General features: G+C 45.9%; 1 protein-coding gene across 8 annotated transcripts in view; it reads left to right on the top strand.

Moving 5' to 3' along the window:
- Positions 1-19,790, top strand: part of LOC109897815 (protein MON2 homolog) — a 63,424-nt gene that overhangs the window by 34,714 nt on the left and 8,920 nt on the right. For 2 of the 8 annotated variants that reach the window (XM_031833211.1, XM_031833210.1), the window contains 15 exons: positions 1,552-1,662; positions 2,106-2,281; positions 2,728-2,890; positions 3,354-3,647; positions 3,904-4,102; positions 4,324-4,970; positions 5,361-5,504; positions 6,722-6,739; positions 7,561-7,689; positions 8,659-8,849; positions 9,073-9,133; positions 9,237-9,360; positions 9,775-9,982; positions 13,170-13,205; positions 15,614-15,696. In XM_031833211.1, coding sequence (XP_031689071.1) covers positions 1,552-1,662; positions 2,106-2,281; positions 2,728-2,890; positions 3,354-3,647; positions 3,904-4,102; positions 4,324-4,970; positions 5,361-5,504; positions 6,722-6,739; positions 7,561-7,689; positions 8,659-8,849; positions 9,073-9,133; positions 9,237-9,360; positions 9,775-9,982; positions 13,170-13,205; positions 15,614-15,696 — 2,584 coding nt within the window. Of the gene's footprint in view, positions 1-1,551; positions 1,663-2,105; positions 2,282-2,727; positions 2,891-3,353; positions 3,648-3,903; positions 4,103-4,323; positions 4,971-5,360; positions 5,505-6,721; positions 6,852-7,560; positions 7,690-8,658; positions 8,850-9,072; positions 9,134-9,236; positions 9,361-9,774; positions 9,983-13,169; positions 13,206-15,613; positions 15,697-19,790 lie in introns of those variants that run through there. The other 6 variants (XM_020492409.2, XM_020492408.2, XM_020492410.2 and 3 more) reach the window with 4 other exon arrangements.

Genomic DNA, 19,790 nt, shown 5'->3' with positions numbered 1-19,790 from the left:
CTTTGCTGTGTGTTACGGTCTATGGCTCCAGAAAACTGTGCAGACACAGTGATATGAGCTATCTGATTGGCCAGCAGTAGGCCTATAGGTGCACTAGATTTGCTCTCTGGGCCTGCTGGGTAGACTGAGTTCTACCTTCAGGCTCGTGAAATCGTTCAAAATGGGAACACGTTGCCTTCCCCAGGACACAAGGGCTACTGAATCAAGTGCACCTACCGTCAACAGCGCGAAACAATAAATAATAGGAACTCAAGGCTTTATCATTGGGTTTTGTACAGAAATGTTTGGTGATTGATTAGGAATGCCTTGGAGATGGACCAGTTGGTGACCACTGCTATACAGACATCTGAATATATACATCAGCTGTAATGATATGCCAGCCTTTCTAGACAAGTCACATACTTGTTTCATGTTGGGCAACGTGTAGATAACAGACGCTTGTGGGGTGTAAAGGATGGTGCTAATATGGCGTCTTAATCACTGTTGGTGTAGCTGTCCAGGGGAATAGTGTAATGAGCAACAATGCAACTCGTTGAAAGCCAGCTGATCTCACCACAGCGTTCATGATTATCTGTCTGTCAAATGGAAGGACATTATTTCATTCATCACAGGCATAGTGTTTTAACCACCGGGTGGACATACTGTTTGAACAGCCCTGACCCAGATCCCTTTCGCTCTCTCTCTACCCCCCCTTCCTCTTTCTCCCTCTCCATGCTCGTGTACCGTGTGATCTCCCTCTCCATGCTCGTGTGATCTCCCACTCCATGCTCGTGTACCGTGTGATCTCCCACTCCATGCTCGTGTACCGTGTGATCTCCCACTCCATGCTCGTGTACCGTGTGATCTCCCTCTCCATGCTCGTGTACCGTGTGATCTCCCACTCCATGCTCGTGTACCGTGTGATCTCCCTCTCCATGCTCGTGTGATCTCCCTCTCCATGCGCGTGTACCGTGTGATCTCCCTCTCCATGCTCGTGTGATCTCCCTCTCCATGCGCGTGTACCGTGTGATCTCCCTCTCCTTGCTCGTGTACCATGTGATGTCCCTCTCTGTCTGATGTCCCTCTCTGTCTGATGTCCCTCTCTGTCTGATGTCCCTCTCTGTCTGATGTCCCTCTCTGTCTGATGTCCCTCTCTGTCTGATGTCCCTCTCTGTCTGATGTCCCTCTCTGTCTGATGTCCCTCTCTGTCTGATGTCCCTCTCTGTCTGATGTCCCTCTCTGTCTGATGTCCCTCTCTGTCTGATGTCCCTCTCTGTCTGATGTCCCTCTCTGTCTGATGTCCCTCTCTGTCTGATGTCCCTCTCTGTCTGATGTCCCTCTCTGTCTGATGTCCCTCTCTGTCTGATGTCCCTCTCCATGCTTGTGTGATGTCTGATGTCCCTCTCCATGCTTGTGTGATGTCTGATGTCCCTCTCCATGCTTGTGTGATGTCTGATGTCCCTCTCCATGCTTGTGTGATGTCTGATGTCCCTCTCCATGCTTGTGTGATGTCTGATCTCCCTCTCCATGCTTGTGTGTGTGTGTGTGCCTACCCTCTGTTCCCTGCTGCAGGTCTGCCAGCACCCCAATGCCAGAATGAGAGAGTGGGGGGCTGAGGCTGTGACCTCCCTAATCAAAGCTGGCCTGGCCTACAAACACAACCCCCCTCTGGCACAGAACCAGGTACTACTACTACCCCATCTCTCATCTTCACCCAGTAACCCAAACACAGGGGATGCTGGAACATTTCCTGTCTAGAAGTTGGAAGACTGTTACAATGCAATGGAAGGTGATAATAGCTAGATGACTAGCTATTAGTCCGCTTCACCATGCCAACCCACCCACACATAGTTGGCATGTTTAGATCTTAAGGCCACTCCCTGCCCTCTTTCTTCCTCTCTGTCCCCATCTCTCTCTGTCTCGCTCTGTCAATTCCATTTTAATTTATTGGCATGGGAAACATGTTTACATTGCCAACGCAAGTGAAATAGATAATAAACAGGTGTGAAATAAACAGTAAACATTACAGAGTTTCAAAGGAATGGAGACATTTAAATAAACGTAAATATGGATTATATTTACAATGGTGTTTGTTCTTCACTGGTTGCCTTCTGTCCCTCCGTCAGAGGCTGCAGCTCCTGTTGTTGAACCCGCTGAAGGAGCTGTCCAACGTGCTCCATGCAGACATCCGTCAGAAGCAGCTGGAGAGCGTGCTGCAGATCCTCCAGAGCCAAGGGGACAGTCTGGGGCCCGGCTGGCCCTTAGTGCTGGGCGTAATAGGCGCCATCCGCAACGACCAGGGGTGAGAGAGCAAGGGAGGGATGAAAGTATAGATGGGAAGAGGGATAACGTTGAAGCGGTGCAGAGATGATGTGCTTCTTTACTATTTTAGCAGTAGTAACACTTAGAGGTAATGTTACTTTTTGGGTGACCCGACCAAATGTGAGTTCTAGATTTTTCATTGAAAGCAAGTCTAAGAAGCTGTAGATCAGTTCTATATGTGCTATTGCTATGTTTCCAGTTCTTAAGTTTTGTTTTGTACGTCTTCAAACAGCTGAAAATAAGAATTTGTGTTCTTAAGAAGATATTTCACAGTGGTTTAGATGGTACAATGATTCTCTGCACTATGCATTGCTTGTTTTGTCACATAAAATGAAATGAGGCAAACAATTTTATTTATTTTAGAGTGATTTCTGCGTAGTGCACCTTTAATTGATCTCACCTGCTGTATTTCCTCCTGTACCCCAGAGAGTCATTGATCCGAACAGCCTTCCAGTGCCTGCAGTTGGTGGTGACTGACTTCCTCCCCACCATGCCTTGCGCGGGCCTCCAGATCGTAGTGGATGTAGCTGGCAGCTTCGGCCTCCAGAACCAGGAGCTCAACATCAGCCTCACCTCCATAGGACTCCTGGTGAGACTGAACACACAATGACTAATGCTAACCCTAACCCAACATCAGCCTCACCTCCATAGGACTCCTGGTGAGACTGAACACACCATGACTAACACTAACCCTAACTCAACATCAGCCTCACCTCCATAGGACTCCTGGTGAGACTGAACACACCATGACTAACCCTAACTCAACATCAGCCTCACCTCCATAGGACTCCTGGTGAGACTGAACACACCATGACTAACACTAACCCTAACTCAACATGAGCCTCACCTCCATAGGTCTCCTGGTACGACTGCAGTATGTGGCATATATTGTTTTATATCCTATATAGTATTGAGTTTGTTGATACTGTTATAATTGCTGTTGCGTTCCCCCAAGGTATTACTTTTCTATTATTTCAACAATGATTTTTGAAAGTGACTGCCTGCTAGTGATTTCAGTCAACCTCTCTCCCTCCCCCTGTTTTCCCCCACAGTGGAACATCTCCGACTACTTCTTCCAGAGGGGCGAGGCCATCACCCAGGAACTAGAGAGGGAGGAGGCCGCGCTGCAGAAGCAGGCTCAGGAAAAGGGTGAGCCCTTGAACAGGCCCTTCCACCCGGCCCCTCCCTTCGACTGCCTGTGGCTGTGTCTGTACGCCAAGCTGGGCCAGCTGTGTGTGGACCCCCGGCCCGCCGTCAGGAAGAGCGCCGGTCAGACCATGTTCTCCACCATCGCTGCCCACGGCACCCTGCTGCAGCAGCCCACCTGGCACATCGTGGTCTGGAAGGTACCGTCTAGTCACTAACAGTAATCACATGAATGATGCATGGCTGTAGACTCCTATGGCATACTGGAAGCTATTCCATCGTTCAGTCACTGGCCGTCGTCAAGGAAACATGCGGTCAAATAGGATTGTACGTTTGGGATCTGTCAATTTGAACCTGATCATACGTGATTAAGTCCTGCTGCTAATACTTGAAACCTCCCAGTATGATTTTAACAACCTTATTGGTCATCTGCCCTCTGGCGGTCCATAAAACCAGGTTCTGTTCCACCTGCTGGACTGTGTGAGGAAGTCTTCCACTACGGCCGATAAGGAAAAGATTGAGTCGGGGGGCGGGAACATCCTCATCCACCACTCACGGGACACAGCTGAGAAACAGTGGGCGGAGACCTGGGTGCTGACGCTGGCAGGGGTGGCTCGTATCTTCAACACCAGGAGATACCTGCTGCAGCAGCTAGGTGTGTGTGTCCCTGTCTGTGTGTGGTCATGTGTTTTTATTTCAAGCTTTTTTCATTCATCTCTTATGTCTATACTCAATGACAGGAGGAGGAAGACTAGTGATTTATGGACAGTGCTCCTCCTCCTCATTGCCCTGTCCCCACGCATGTGCAAAATACAAATTTAATGAATAGGCCCCAATACTTTCCTCTTCTTACCTGGTTCTGTGTCCACTCCACAGGTGACTACTTCAAGGCGTGGGAGGTTCTGTTGGACCACATCCAGTCTGCTGCCCTCAGTAAGAACAGTGAGGTCTCCCTGGCCGCGCTCAAGTCCTTCCAGGAGATCCTCCAGATCGCCACACCCGTCAAGGACTCCGCCATGCCCAACGACGCTCTGGCTGCCATGGGTGCCCCCGTCCTCATCGACCCCCTCAGCGCCCCGGGCCCCGGCAGACCCCTGCTGCGCTCCGACTCGATGCTGGAGAGGCTGACGAGCTACAACTGCGCCGAACTCCAGGCCCCTCCCCCAGGGGAGGAATCGGCACTGGAGGATGCGGCGCTGTGGTGGTCGGCGTGGAACACCTGGTACCGGACGGGCACAGACAGCACGAGGCCCCCTAGTGGCGGGACGGGGACAGACAGACCCTCCTTCGTCCCCAGCCAGCCCTTCCTGACAGCGTTAGTCCAGATCTTCCCTGCCCTCTACCAGCACATAAAGACTGGCTTCAGCATGGAGGACCTGAGGAAACTGGGGGTGATCCTCCACGGGGCCGTGTCCATACCCATCAGCAGTGACGCCTCGCCCTTCATCCTGCCCTCTTACACAGAGGCTGTCCTCACCAGCCTGCAGGAGGCTGTGCTCACCGCGCTCGATGTGCTGCAGAAGGTGGGTGGGCCGCAGCACAAACATTGTAACATTTTTAAAACCAATCCACACACACACTTAAATGCTCTCAAAGTTCCCTTTTTATTAGATGGACACGGTTGCTATTCCTTTGTTGTCCTCTGGAAACTAGCACATTGATTTAAAGGGTCATTGTTCCTTTTCTCCTGACCTACTAATGGACAGAGTGTGAGTGAGATCCCTGGTTCTAGTGAGGTCAGTAGTGAGTGAGATCCCTGGTTCTAGTGAGGTCAGTAGTGAGTGAGGTTCCCTGGTTCTAGTGAGGTCAGTAGTGAGTGAGGTTCCCTGGTTCTAGTGAGGTCAGTAGTGAGTGAGGTTCCCTGGTTCTAGTGAGGTCAGTAGTGAGTGAGGTTACTGTCTCTTTGTCTGCAGGCCATCTGTGTGGGCCCAGAGAACCTGCAGGTCATGTACCCAGCCATCTTTGAACAGCTGCTCCTCTTCGTCGAGTTCTCCTGCAAACCCCCCCAGTACGGCAAGATGGAAACCAAACATGTGGCCAACGCTAAATACAACCAGGTAAAGAATCACAATCTCCCTCTCTCTGCCGTTGTCTTTCTGACGCTTTGTGTGCAAGTCTGTCTCTCTCTCCCTCCTCGATACCACAGATATTTTCCATTGATGGAATGTTGAAACATTTTCTATCCCAGTCATCCGTTTCTTTCCAGGCTTTCTGAAAATGGTCATCTCGTGACATTAATTAAGCCCCTCCCCTTTCCTTTGGCTGGTCCTCATTTGCCACGCCCCCATTGTTCTAATCAAAAGACACAGCTAGGTCTTTTAAACCGCATCAGCAGCCATAAACTATCTCTCTTCTTTCTCTCTCTCATTCCCACCAGCCCCTCAGGCTGGCAGCACGCTAGCCCCTCAGGCTGGCAGCACGCTAGCCCCTCAGGCTGGCAGCACGCTAGCCCCTCAGGCTGGCAGCACGCTAGCCCCTCAGGCTGGCAGCACGCTAGCCCCTCAGGCTGGCAGCACGCTAGCCCCTCAGGCTGGGAGCACGCTAGCCCCCCAGGCTGGCAGCACGCTAGCCCCCCAGGCTGGCAGCACGCAAGCCCCCCAGGCTGGCAGCACGCAAGCCCCTCAGGCTGGCAGCACGCTAGCCCCCCAGGCTGGCAGCACGCTAGCCCCAGGTGACCTTTTTCCGGCTTTCGGCAGGTATCAGACAAGTTCATAATTCTTCCCTTTTGAAGGACAAGTGAGATTCACTTAACTCGTACAACCCTTTTTCTTTAAGTAGGCTATTGGATGATACCTGCTTTGTTCACACTGAGTTTGTAACAGAAGGGAATCTTTAAAACAAAGCTAGGATCTCATCTCAGTGTTATCCTCACTTGTTTGTATTCTCACACTTACATAAAAAAAGCCTGTCAAACAGTCTGGTCTTTGATGAAATCATCTGGTGTAGCAGCTGCTGATGCAGTATGTTGTATTGATGAGTGGTTTTGATTTCATGGTGGTGGCTGAATCAGCTATGCTAATTAATGCTATCGCTACTCTCACCAGTAAAAGCTCCAAGTCTGTCTGTCACTTGATCTGTCAGTCATTCATACTGTCAGTCAGTTTTGTTGTTCAATCAAACCGTTAAGAAACATGATCGCCACTGTCAGTCAATTGGTCAGTGGCGACAAGTTGGTATAATAACACCAGGCACCAGCAAACAAGTTAACTCCAACCTTCTTCTCGTTGTTCTGTTTTTGTCGTACTATCCATCTACTCACTGGATCAACCTTTAGATCCAGCTGTTTACACCGGTGAGTTCCACCTCCCCCTTCAGCCTCCTTTAGTACTGTACTCAGCTGTGTTACTGCTCAATGGTCCCATCACTACTACAGTAGATGAGGCATTTCACCCACCACATGCATGGTAAGACGTTGTCTACATCATCTCACTCCATGTTACCTACCTACCTCTATCTGTTCTGTCCGTCACTAACCAGTCCCTCCAGGATTTCGCTTGGATTCTTTGTGAAATTTGCAGGCCCAAATTCTTGATTTTGCTGCTGCAATTTGGACATTTTGCATGGCGATATGCAATGATGTTTTTGTCCGATTCGTCGCAACAATTCTGTCAAAAAGTTTGTTGACATGTGAGTTGATTGAACCATATTATGTGGTAAATGTCAGTTGAATTGTTGAAATTGCGAGCCCTCTTTGTGTTCTGTCGTCATGGATCAGTTCTATGTGATAATATTGCGATGGTTTGACTGTTTTATGCGGAAATAGTGCGACGATTGGTCAAATCTTCAAGGCCTCGAATCATATGCTGGGAATTGTTGATTTTGCTAAAAGAAAATGATCACGGAATCCTGAAGAGGCTGACTAACCAGTGGATATGCCGCTCTCTCTGAATCTACTACCTACCTATCAAGTCCCATCCTCCTATCACTTATCTTACTGACTGTTTGTGTCATGCTGTCCATATTTGCACATGTACAGTAGTTCTACAACAAGTTATATGGTTCTTTGCTCCTCTTAGTGTTTGAATGTAGGGATGTTTTCAGCTTTAGTTAACCCCCCCCCCCCCCCCCTCTCTCTCTCTCTCTCTCTCTGTCTCTCTGTGTGTCTCTGTACAGGCAGAATGGGTTGCCTTAAACTACGTGCCCTTCGCTGAGAGGTCCCTGGAGGTGGTGGTGGACCTCTACCACAAAACAGCCTGTCACAAAGCTGTCATCAACGAGAAAGTCCTACAGAACATCATCAAGGTGCTGTCTCCAACATCACCAAGACATGTTATTTTGTTTATACGTGTTCATGTAAAAGGAGTTTCTCGGAAACTTGAACTCCTAGTTCTGGTTGTGAAACTACAACTCCTTAATTTAAAGATTCTAAAAATCTTTCATATCTCCCATTAGTCTATCATACTCCAGTGACTAGTGTTTCTGTCATAAACAAGCTGCTCTTTGTCGTGGGAAACAACATCTCTTTACAAAGCTGTCAGGTGTTCCTCTATTGTTTCCTGTGGGTCAATGACATACCAGGTTGTTTCCCAACAAGCCCTGGTCTGGTGTGTGTGGGACGATCTGACTCCCATTATCTTCTTAAAGCAACTCCCAGAACTACTACTCTGCTACGACTTCATTAGAGTTTTTCTATGGATGGGTTCAAACCAACCCTCCTCTCCCTCTCCTGAGAACGGAGGTCATAGCCATAAAATCCTAACCTTTGGGAGGCCAGCTGTGTATGGAAAGAGGGAGCCGTTTCTGTTCCGTTGCTTATTCTTTCTGGTTTTGAGACTAAAATGCATAGACATCGATGGCTCAAGACCATCATTGTTTAGATGTGTCTGTGATTGATGTTATACCTGCAGGTCTCTGCGTCATTAGTGAGTCACACACACAAGACCATCAGGAATAGTTTTTCTGCTCTAGCAGATCGAGCACCAGGCAAGTCCATACGTTGAAGACTCCCATTGTGTTTCCAACGCCACTTCCCCTCTCATTACAGAGAATATGCTACACATTATCTCAATCACACTACATCTAAATATGAACCTTTGTGATCTTAATTTCCCCGTTACCCTCTCTCCTTTCCCCCATAGATCCTGAGGAAATAGCCTGGAAGTCGAGCCTAGGTGTTAGCTAATCCACTAGCAGACCTGTCACCCAGGCTGGTCCATACATTGAAGACTCCCATTGTGTTCCAACCCCACTATTTTTCTCCTTCCTCCACAGACCCTGCGGATGCCCCTGGGCCTAAAGTATGGGTGTCCGTCAGAGAGCACGTGGAAGCTAGCTGTGTCATCCCTGCTCAAGGTGCTGTCCACCGGGCTGCCCGTGGCCCGTCAGCATGCCTCCTCTCGAAAGTTTGACACAATGTGGCCAGAGCTGGCCAATGCCTTCAAAGACTTCCTTTTCACCAAAAGGTAGGTACACCCTTTCTCAGACAGTTCGTAAAAAATACGTGGAGCGATTTCTACATATTGCACCTTAAAATGTAATTTATTTATGTTTAATTTTTTTTGCCGCACCTGAATGTTCCTCAGATTCTGGGAAACAGGCGTTGATTCAGTATTGACAATGGATGGAGGACTGGGTCTTATTAGCCATAAAGCTGAAGCTCATTGCGTTTCTGTTTCTGTTTTACAGCACACCTCCAGACAATGTGTCCATCCAGGAGTTCCAGAAGAATGAAGCCATTGACGTTGAGGTAAAAACCTGACCGACTTACCACATTTAAACCAATCTTTGAATTGTATTACTGCCTTCATACCTGCCAATCTCTGAGGTCTGTGTGTGTCCTCTCTCTGAAGGTGGTGCAGTTGATCAGCACAGAGATCTTGCCGTTTGCCATCTTCATTCCCAAAGACTTTGTTGGCCAGATTATGGCCATGCTTAATAAAGGATCCATTCACTCACAGTCCTCCTCATTCACAGGTAAGGAAATAACACCAACTCTTATTCCAGTCCCTTTTGCTTTTCCCCTAACGATATGTTAACATAGTCCATACACTTCTGTTGGTCACAATGTATAATTTCAACATTTTGGATTTTCCTTTTATTAATGAATCTATAGTATATAATGTTCGTTAAGGGCTTGTAAGTCAGCATTTCACGGTAAGGTCTACACCTGTTGTATTTGGAGCATGTGACAAATAAAATTTGATTTGATCAAAAACATAGAAAAAACTATTTTCTAGCATCACCTCTGAAACTATGTTTTGTACGTTTCTCATTCTAGTTATTTAGTAGATGCTCTTATATCACAGTGACTTACAAAAAGGGCATTCAAATAGGTATGACAACCACATATCACAATCTTTGCAAATACAACCATATTTCCCTCCACAGAGGCAGAGGTAGACGTGCGGATGCGGGAGGAGTTCTCCAAAGTGTGTTTTGAGACGCTGCTCCAGTTCTCTTTCAGTAACAAGGTGTCCACGCCACAGGAGGGCTACATCTCCCGCATGGCCCTCTCCGTGCTCCTCAAGAGGTCCCAAGACGTGTTGAGGCGCTACGTGGACGATGAGAGGCTGAGTGGACGCTGCCCACTGCCCAGGTGAGTCCACTTACATCACTAAAATTATTTCTAGAACGGGGATGGTGAGACCACGACCCCTGTAGTAGACGCACCAAAACGCAACATATTTAGTGCTTTTATGCACCTTTTTACACAATTTGCATTCAACTTTAACAAGAGAGTGCTTACACTGGTAAGTACTTCAGCTGAGAACTGGCATCAGTTTCTCCATCCATATTCCTCTAGTCTCATAATTTTTCTTCCCCCTAGTCTCTCTCGTCCTTTCTCTTTCCCCCTTTCTCTTTCGTTCTCTTGGTATTCATACAGTGCCTTCGGAAATATTCAGACCCCTTGACTTTTTCCACATTTTGTTAGGTTACAGCCTTATTCTAAAATGGATTAAATATTTTTTTAAATCTCATCAAAGCAAAAACTGTTTTTTAGAAATGTTTGCTAATTTATTAAATATGCATTTAAAAAAAAATCACATTTACATAAGTATTCCAACACTTTATTTAGTATTTTGTTGAAGCACCTTTGGCAGCAATTACAGCCTCGGGTCTTCTTGGGTATGATGCTACAAGCTTGGCACACCTGTATTTGGGGATTTTCTCCCATTCTTCTCTGCAGATTATCTTATCTGCTTGTGCTTCTAGTTCCGACAATGCAGTAATAACCAACGAGTAATCTAGCTAACAATTCCAAAACTACTACCTTATACACACAAGTGTAAAGGGATAAAGAATATGTACATAAAGATATATGAATGAGTGATGGTACAGAGCGGCATAGGCAAGATGCAGTAGATGATAGAGTACAGTACATACATATGAGATGAGTATGTAAACAAAGTGGCTAGTGATACATGTATTATATAAAGATGCAGTAGATGATATAGAGTACAGTATATACATATACATATGAGATAAATAATGTAGGGTATGTAAACATTATATTAAGTAGCATTGTTTAAAGTGGCTAGTGATATATTTTACATCAATTCCCATTATTAAAGTGGCTGGAGTTGAGTCAGTGTGTTGGCAGCAGCCACTCAATGTTAGTGGTGGCTGTCTGATGGCCTTGAGATAGAAGCTGTTTTTCAGGACTTGATGATTGAGTTGGAGGTGTGCGTGGCCACGCAGTTGTGGGTGAACAGGGAGTACAGGAGAGGGCTCAGAACGCACCCTTGTGGGGCCCCAGTGTTGAGGATCAGTGGGATGGAGATGTTGTTACCTACCCTCACCACCTGGGGGCGGCCCGTCAGGAAGTCCAGTACCCAGTTGCACAGGGCGGGGTCGAGACCCAGGGTCTCGAGCTTGATGATGAGTTTGGAGGGTACTATGGTGTTAAATGCTGAGCTGTAGTCGATGAACAGCATTCTCACATAGGTATTCCTCTTGTCCAGATGGGTTAGGGCAGTGTGCAATGTGGTTGAGATTGCATCGTCTGTGGACCTATTTGGGCGGTAAGCAAATTGGAGTGGGTCTAGGGTGTCAGGTAGGGTGGAGGTGATATGGTCCTTGACTAGTCTCTCAAAGCACTTCATGATGACGGAAGTGAGTGCTACGGGGCGGTAGTCGTTTAGCTCAGTTACCTTAGCTTTCTTGGGAACAGGAACAATGGTGGCCCTCTTGAAGCATGTGGGAACAGCAGACTGGGATAGGGATTGATTGAATATGTCCGTAAACACACCAGCCAGCTGGTCTGCGCATGCTCTGAGGGCGCGGCTGGGGATGCCGTCTGGCCCTGCAGCCTTGCGATGGTTAACACGTTTAAATGTTTTACTCACCTCGGCTGCAGTGAAGGAGAGTCCGCATGTTTTGGTTGCGGGCCGTGTCAGTGGCACTGTGTTGTCCTCAAAGCGGGCAAAAAAGTTATTTCGTCTGCCTGGGAGCAAGGCATCCTGGTCCGTGACTGGGCTGGTTTTCTTTTTGTAATCCGTGATTGACTGTCAATCCACGGTTTCTGGTTTGGGAATGTTTTAATTGTTGCTATGGGAACGACATCTTCAACGCACGTTCTAATGAACTCGCTCACCGAATCAGCGTATTCGTCAATGTTGTTGTTTGATGCAATACGAAACATATCCCAGTCCGCGTGATGGAAGCAGTCTTAGAGCGTGGAATCAGATTGGTCGGACCAGCGTTGAACAGACCTCAGCGTGGGAGCTTCTTGTCTCTCTGCTCTGTTGATCTTTGCCTCGATCCTGACTAGTCTTTCAGTCCCTGCTGCTGAAAAACATTCCCACAGCATGATGCTGCCACCACCATGCTTCACTGTAGGGATGATGCTAGGTTCCCTCTAGACATGACGCTTGGAATTCAGGCCAAAGAGTTTAATCTTGGTTTTCTCAGATCACGTAATCTTGTTTCTCATGGTTTGAGAGTCTTTAGGTGCCTTTTGGCAATCTCCAAGCGGGCTGTCATGTGCCTTTTATTGAGAGATAAAAGAGATGGTTGTCCTTCTGGAAGGTTCTCCCATCTCCACAGAGGAACTCTAGATCTCTGTCAGAGTGACCATCGGATTCTTGGTCACTTCCCTGACCGAGGCCCTTATCCCCTGATTGCTCAGTTTGGCCGGGCGGCCAGCTCTAGGAATATTGGTGTATTGGTGGTGTATTGGTGGTTCCAAACTTCTTCCATTTAAGAATGATGGAGGCCACTGTGTTCTTGGGGACCTTCAATGAGGCAGATATTTTTTGGTACCCTTCCCAAGATCTGTGCCTTGACACAATCCTACGGACAATTCCTTTGACCTCATGGCTTGGTTTTTGCTCTGACATGCACTGTCAACTGTGGGACCTTATATAGACAGGTATGTGCCTTTCCAAATCATGTCCAATCAATTGAATTTACCACAGGTGGACTTCAATCAAGTTGTAGAAACATCTCAAGGATGATCAATGGAAACAGGATGCACCTGAGTTCAATTTCAATTATCATAACGAAGGGTCTGAATACTTATGTACATGGTATTTCTTTTTTTGTTTTTAATACGTTTGCAAAAATTAGACATGAGTTATTGTGGGGCTAAAAAAATTTTTTACATGTTTTATCCATTTTAGAAAAAGGTTGTAATGTAACAAAATGTGGAAAACATCAAGGGTTCTGAATACTTTCCAAAGGCACTGTATGGGGTAGATTCCCTGGTAGGTGTACTGTCATCCTAGAATGTGTTTGTTTACCATGGTGGCATAGTGTAACAGTCTTTTCACTGTCTTCCATAGTGGACAGAGGATGAAGCTTGATTGCCAACTTCTCAGGTTAACAGCATAATTACATTTGCATCCTTCAGATACACACCTTTTTTCAAACTGCTTCTGTTCCTTTTCTATGTGTTTTTTCTCTATTCCCTGAGCGAATTCCACACAGACTGATACAAATTATATACAGTGAGTATACAAAACATTAGGAATACCTGCTCTTTCCATGACAGACTGACCAGGTGAAAGCTATGATCCTTTATTGATGTCAATCCACTTCAGTCAGTATAATTGAAGGGGAGGATACAGGTTACATTTGTAATACTTGAGACATGGATTGTGTATGTGTGCCATTCAGAGGGTGAATGGGCAAGACAAAATATTTACAGTGGGGCAAAAAAGTATTTAGTCAGCCACCAATTGTGCAAGTTCTCCCACTTAAAAAGATGAGAGGCCTGTAATTTTCATCATAGGTACACTTCAACTATGACAGACAAAATGAGGGAAAAAAATCCAGAAAATCACATTGTAGGATTTTTTATGAATTTATTTGCAAATTATGGTGGAAAATAAGTATTTGGTCACCTACAAACAAGCAAGATTTCTGGCTCTCACAGACCTGTAACTTCTTCTTTAAGAGGCTCCTCTGTCCTCCACTCGTTACCTGTATTAATGGCACCTGTTTGAACTTGTTATCAGTATAAAAGACACCTGTCCACAACCTCAAACAGTCACACTCCAAACTCCACTATGGCCAAGACCAAAGAGCTGTCAAAGGACACCAGAAACAAAATTGTAGACCTGCACCAGGCTGGGAAGACTGAATCTGCAGTAGGTAAGCAGCTTGGTTTGAAGAAATCAACTGTGGGAGCAATTATTAGGAAATGGAAGACATATAAGACCACTGATAATCTCCCTCGATCTGGGGCTCCACGCAAGATCTCACCCCGTGGGGTCAAAATGATCACAAGAACGGTGAGCAAAAATCCAGAACCACACGGGGGGACCTAGTGAATGACCTGCAGAGAGCTGGGACCAAAGAAACAAAGCCTACCATCAGTAACACACTACGCCGCCAGGGACTCAAATCCTGCAGTACCAGACGTGTCCCCCTGCTTAAGCCAGTACATGTCCAGGCCCGTCTGAAGTTTGCTAGAGAGCATTTGGATGATCCAGAAGAAGATTGGGAGAATGTCATATGGTCAGATGAAACCAAAATATAACTTTTTGGTAAAAACTCAACTCATCGTGTTTGGAGGACAAAGAATGCTGAGTTGCATCCAAAGAACACCATACCTACTGTGAAGCATGGGGGTGGAAACATCATGCTTTGGGGCTGTTTTTCTGCAAAGGGACCAGGACGACTGATCCGTGTAAAGGAAAGAATGAATTGGGCCATGTATCGTGAGATTTTGAGTGAAAACCTCCTTCCATCAGCAAGGGCATTGAAGATGAAACGTGGCTGGGTCTTTCAGCATGACAATGATCCCAAACACACCGCCCGGGCAACGAAGGAGTGGCTTCATAAGAAGCATTTCAAGGTCCTGGAGTGGCCTAGCCAGTCTCCAGATCTCAACCCCATAGAAAATCTTTGGAGGAAGTTGAAAGTCTGTGTTGCCCAGCAACAGCCCCAAAACATCACTGCTCTAGAGGATATCTGTATGGAGGAATGGGCCAAAATACCAGCAACAGTGTGTGAAAACCTTGTGAAGACTTATAGAAAACGTTTGTCCTCTGTCATTGCCAAGGGTATATAACGAAGTATTGAGATAAGTATTTGGTCAATAACAAAAGTTTATTTTCCACCATAATTTGCAAATAAATTCATTAGAAATCCTACAATGTGATTTTCTGGATTTTTTTTCTTCTCATTTTGTCTGTCATAGTTGAAGTGTACCTATGATGAAAATTACAGGCCTCATCTTTTTAAGTGGGAGAACTTGCACAATTGGTGGCTGACTAAATACTTTTTTGCCCCACTGTAAGTGTCTTTGAAGGGTGTATGGTAGTAGGTGCCAGGCGCATCGGTTTGTGTCAAGAACTGCAACACTGCCTGGTTTTCCGCGCTCAAAAGTTTCCTGTGTGTATCAAGAATGGTCCACCACCCTAAGGACATCCAGCCAACTTGACACAAGTGTGGGAAGCGTTGGAGTCAACATGGGCCAGCATCCCTGTGGAATGCTTTCGACACCTTGTAGAGTCCATTCCCCGATGAATTGAGGCTGTTCTGAGGGCAAAAGTGGGGGGGTATAACTCAATATTAGGAAGGTATTCGGTATACTCAGTGTATATATTCATGCCTCCAGCTGCAAAAAGGGGTTTTCATTAAAAAAAAATGTTTTACCTATGATTTGTTTGTGAAGATTTGAAGGTTGGTACTCATTGTATGTCCCCTTGTTTGGTTCTTTTTTTATGCACTACATGAATATGTAAGTATAATTATTCCAATCATTTTATTTTATTTTTAGGCAACAAGTGACGGAAATCATCTTTGTCTTAAAAGCTATCAGCACTTTGATGGACTCACTTAAAAAGACCCAGCCAGAAAACGGTGAGTAGAAATCAACTACTTAGGAAACACACTGACACTTTCTTTACTATATCGAGCTCCGTTTCCATCCAATAGGCGACAGATTTTCGTGCAAATATTCCAAAATCTGCATAAAAACATGGGCATTTTCCCCCAACTTGTTCATATCAAATGTTATTTGTCACATGCTTCGTAAACAACAGGTGTAGACTAACAGTGACATGCTTACTTACGGTGGGCCCTTCCCAACAATGCAGGGAGAAAGAAAATATGGAAATAGAAAAATAAAACACGTAATAATAAATCCACAATGATGAACTATAAATTGGCTACCAGTACCAAGTCGATGTACAATGTGACTGAGGTAGATATGCACATAACTAGGAATAAAGTGACTAGGCAACATGAAAGATAATAAACAGTAGCAGCAGAGGATGTGATGAGTCAAAAAAAGTTCGTGAAAAAATGGTAACTATTAGGTTAACTATTTAACTAAATACTACTTTTTGAGGATCTGAGGGCCAGATCGTTTGTCTCCTGAGGGTAAAGAGGTGTTATTGTGCCCTCTTTACAATTGTGTTGGTGGGTATAGACAATGCTAGATCCTTAAGCCTCCAATAGCTTCCAACACTACTCAACAAACTGGATGCAAAGTCTATCACAGTGCCATCCGTTTTGTCACCAAAGCCCCATACACTACCCACCATTGCGACCTGTACGCTCTCGTTGGTTGGCCCTCTCTTCATACTCGTCGCCAAACCCACTGGCCACAGGTTATCTACAAGTCTCTTCTAGGTAAAGCCCTGCCTTATCTCAGCTCACTGGTCACCATAGCAGCACCCACTCGTAGCACGCGCTCCAGCAGGTATATCTCACTGGTCACCCCCAAAGCCAATTCCTCCTTTGGTCGTCTTTCCTTCCAGTTCTCTGCTGCCAATGACTGGAACGAACTGCAAACATCTCTGAAGCTGGAGACTCATATCTCCCTCACTAGCTTAAGCACCAGCTGTCAGAGCAGCTCACAGATCACTGCACCTGTACATAGCCCATCTATCTATCTACCTACCAAGTCCACATACTGTATTTATTTATTTATCTTGCTCCTTTGCACCCCAGTATCTCTACTTGCACATTCATCTTCTGCACATCTACCATTCCAGTGTTTAATTTGCTATATTGTAATTACTTCGCCACCATGGCCTATTTATTGCCTTAACTCCCTTATCTTACCTCATTTGCACTCACTGTATATAGACTTTGTTTTCTTTGTTCTACTGTATTATTGACTGTATGTTTTTGTTTATTCCATGTGTAACTCTGTGTTGTATTGTGTCGAATTGCTATGCTTTATCTTGGCCAGGTCGCAGTTGCAAATGATAACTTGTTCTCAACTAGCCTACCTGGTTAAATTAAGGTGAAATAAAATAATAATAACTGTCAGCATGCTTCAGTTCGGCTGGCGCCTAGCCAAACTTGGCTAACCGAACCGAATGAGTGTGTTTGCATGCTTCTTTAAAAGACCTTCGGTTGAAAAACAAGACAAAAGCGGCAATAGTGCTGTTTGTCTATTTTGAGACCCCGTAGTCAGAATTAATCTAAGATAGCTCAAGAAATCTGTCATTACAACTACCTATATAAGATGTTTGGTGCAGTATTTTTCAATTAAAACATTTGCATGAAAATGAGTCGTCTCTCTTTGAATGACATCAAAGACTGATCAACAGTATGGATTCTTCACTAATCATCGACGATGGGGCGTAGACTTGCGTAGACTTTGTTTCCAGAAAAAATGTGTCCTCGAACAGCTGAAAAACCCCTCACCGAAGTGCAAAACGAATGAAAAAACATCACAAAATGTCGCCATAATATACAGTGCATTTGGAAAGAAATCAGACCCCTTCCCTATTTCCATATTTTGTTACGTTACAGCCTTATTCTAAAATTGAGTAAATACATGTTTTTCCTCATCAATCAACACACAATACCCCATAATGACAAAGCGGAACATTTTTGCGAATGTATAAATAAAGTAAATATATCTTTACATAAGTATTAAGACCCTTCGCTATGAGACTCGGAAATTTTGCTCAGGTGCATTCTGTTTCCATTGATCATCCTTGAGATATTTCTACAACTTGATTGGAGTCCACCTGTGGTAAATTCAATTGATTGGACATGATTTGGAAAGGCACACACCAGTCTTTATAAGCTCCCACAGTTGACAGTGCATGTCAGGGCAAAAACCAAGCCATGAGGTCAAAGGAATTGTCCGTAGAGCTCCGAGACAGGATTGTGTCAAGACACAGATCTGGGGAAGGGTACCAAGACATGTCTGCAGCTTTGAAGGTCCCCAAGAACACAGTGGCCTCCATCATTCTTAAATGGGAGAAGTTTGGAACCACCAAGACTCTTCCTAGAGCTGGCAGCCTGGCCAAATTGAGCAATCGGGGGGGATAAGGGAGGTGACCAAGAACCCAATGGTTACTCTGACAGAGCTCTAGAGTTCCTCTGTGGAGATGGGAGAACCTTCCAGAAAGACAACCATCTCTGCAGCACCACCAAAAAGGCACTCTTCAGTAAAAGGCACATGACAGCCCGCTTGGAGTTTGCCAAAAGGCACGTAAAGGACTCTCAAACCATGAGAAACAAGATTCTCTGGTCTGATGAAACCAAGATTGAACTCTTTGGCCTGAATGCCAAGCTTCACATCTGGAGGAAACCTGGTGAAGCATGGTGGTGGCAGCATCATGCTGTGGGAATGTTTTTCAGCAGCAGGGACTGGGAGACTAGTCAAGATCGAGGGAAAGATGAACGGAGCAAAGTACAGAGAGATCCTTGATGAAAACCTGCTCCAGAGAGCTCAGGACCTCCGACTGGGGCCAAGGTTCACCTTCCAATAGGACAATGACCCTAAGCACACAGCCAAGACGATGCAGGAGCTGCTTCGGGACAAGTCTCTGAATGTCCTTGAGTGGCCCAGCCAGAGCCCGGACTTGAACCAGATCTGAGAGACCTGAAATAGCTGTGCAGCTGTAAGGATGTAACGTAACAACATATTGAAAAAGTGAAGGAGTCTGAATACTTTCTGAATGCACTGTATGCATGAACTCTACCGAACTGTTTTTGCTGGGAAGTATGCGGACACCTTTAGTGATTTGTACACAGAGAAACTTGAAGCTATTGGCCCGTTCCACTACAGCCCGTCGATGTGAATGGGTGCGTGCTCAGCCCTCCGTTTCCCGTAGCCCGCGATCAGATCCTTTTTCTTGTTGAGGGAGAGGTTGTTGTCCTGACCTCCTTCCTCCCTGTAGGCTGTCTCATCGTTGCCAGTGATCAGGCCTAACATTGTTGTGTCGTCAGCAACTTAATGCTGGTGTTGAAGTCGTGCACAGCCACGCAGTCATGAGTGAACAGGGAGCACAGGGAGTGACTAAGCACGCACCCCTGCTGGCCCCCAGTTGCAGTGGGAGGTGGTCAGTCTAGGTTAGTGATGAGCATGAAGGGCACTATGGTCTTGAAGACTGAGCTGTAATCGATGAACAGCATTGTCACATAGGTGTTCCTCTTGTCCATTTGGGAGAAAGCAGTGAGGAGTGCAATAGAGATTTGTTATCTGTGGAACTATTGGAGTGGGTCCAGGGTTTCTGGTATGATGGTGTTGATGTGAGCCATAACCAGCCTTTCAAAGCATTTAATGGCTACAGATGTGAGTGCTATGGGGCGGTAGTCATTTAGCCAGGTTTTTGCTGTTCTTGGGCACAGGGACTACGGTGGTCTGATTGAAACATGTAGGTATTAGACTGGTTCAGAGAGAGGTTGGAAATGTCAGTGAAGAAACATTCCAGCTGGTCAGCGCATGCTCCGAGTACTCATCCTGGTAATCCGGCTGGGTTTCCCTTTGTAATCCTTGATAGTTTGCAAGCCCTACCACATCCGACAAGCGCTGGTGTAGTAGGATTCGATCTTAGCCCTGTGTTGACGCTTTGCCTGTTTGATGGTTCGTCGGAAGGCGTAGCAGGATTTCTTATAAGTGTCTGGATTAGTGTCCCGCTCCTTGAAAGTGTCAGCTGTCGCCTGCAGCTCAGTGCAGATGTTACCAATAATCCATGGCTTCT

Source organism: Oncorhynchus kisutch, linkage group LG10, assembly GCF_002021735.2.
Source record: "Oncorhynchus kisutch isolate 150728-3 linkage group LG10, Okis_V2, whole genome shotgun sequence".
In the NCBI taxonomy this organism is placed as follows: domain Eukaryota; kingdom Metazoa; phylum Chordata; class Actinopteri; order Salmoniformes; family Salmonidae; genus Oncorhynchus; species Oncorhynchus kisutch.
The sequence above is the reverse complement of the archived record's forward strand: the minus strand, read 5'-3'. Positions and strand labels throughout refer to the sequence as shown.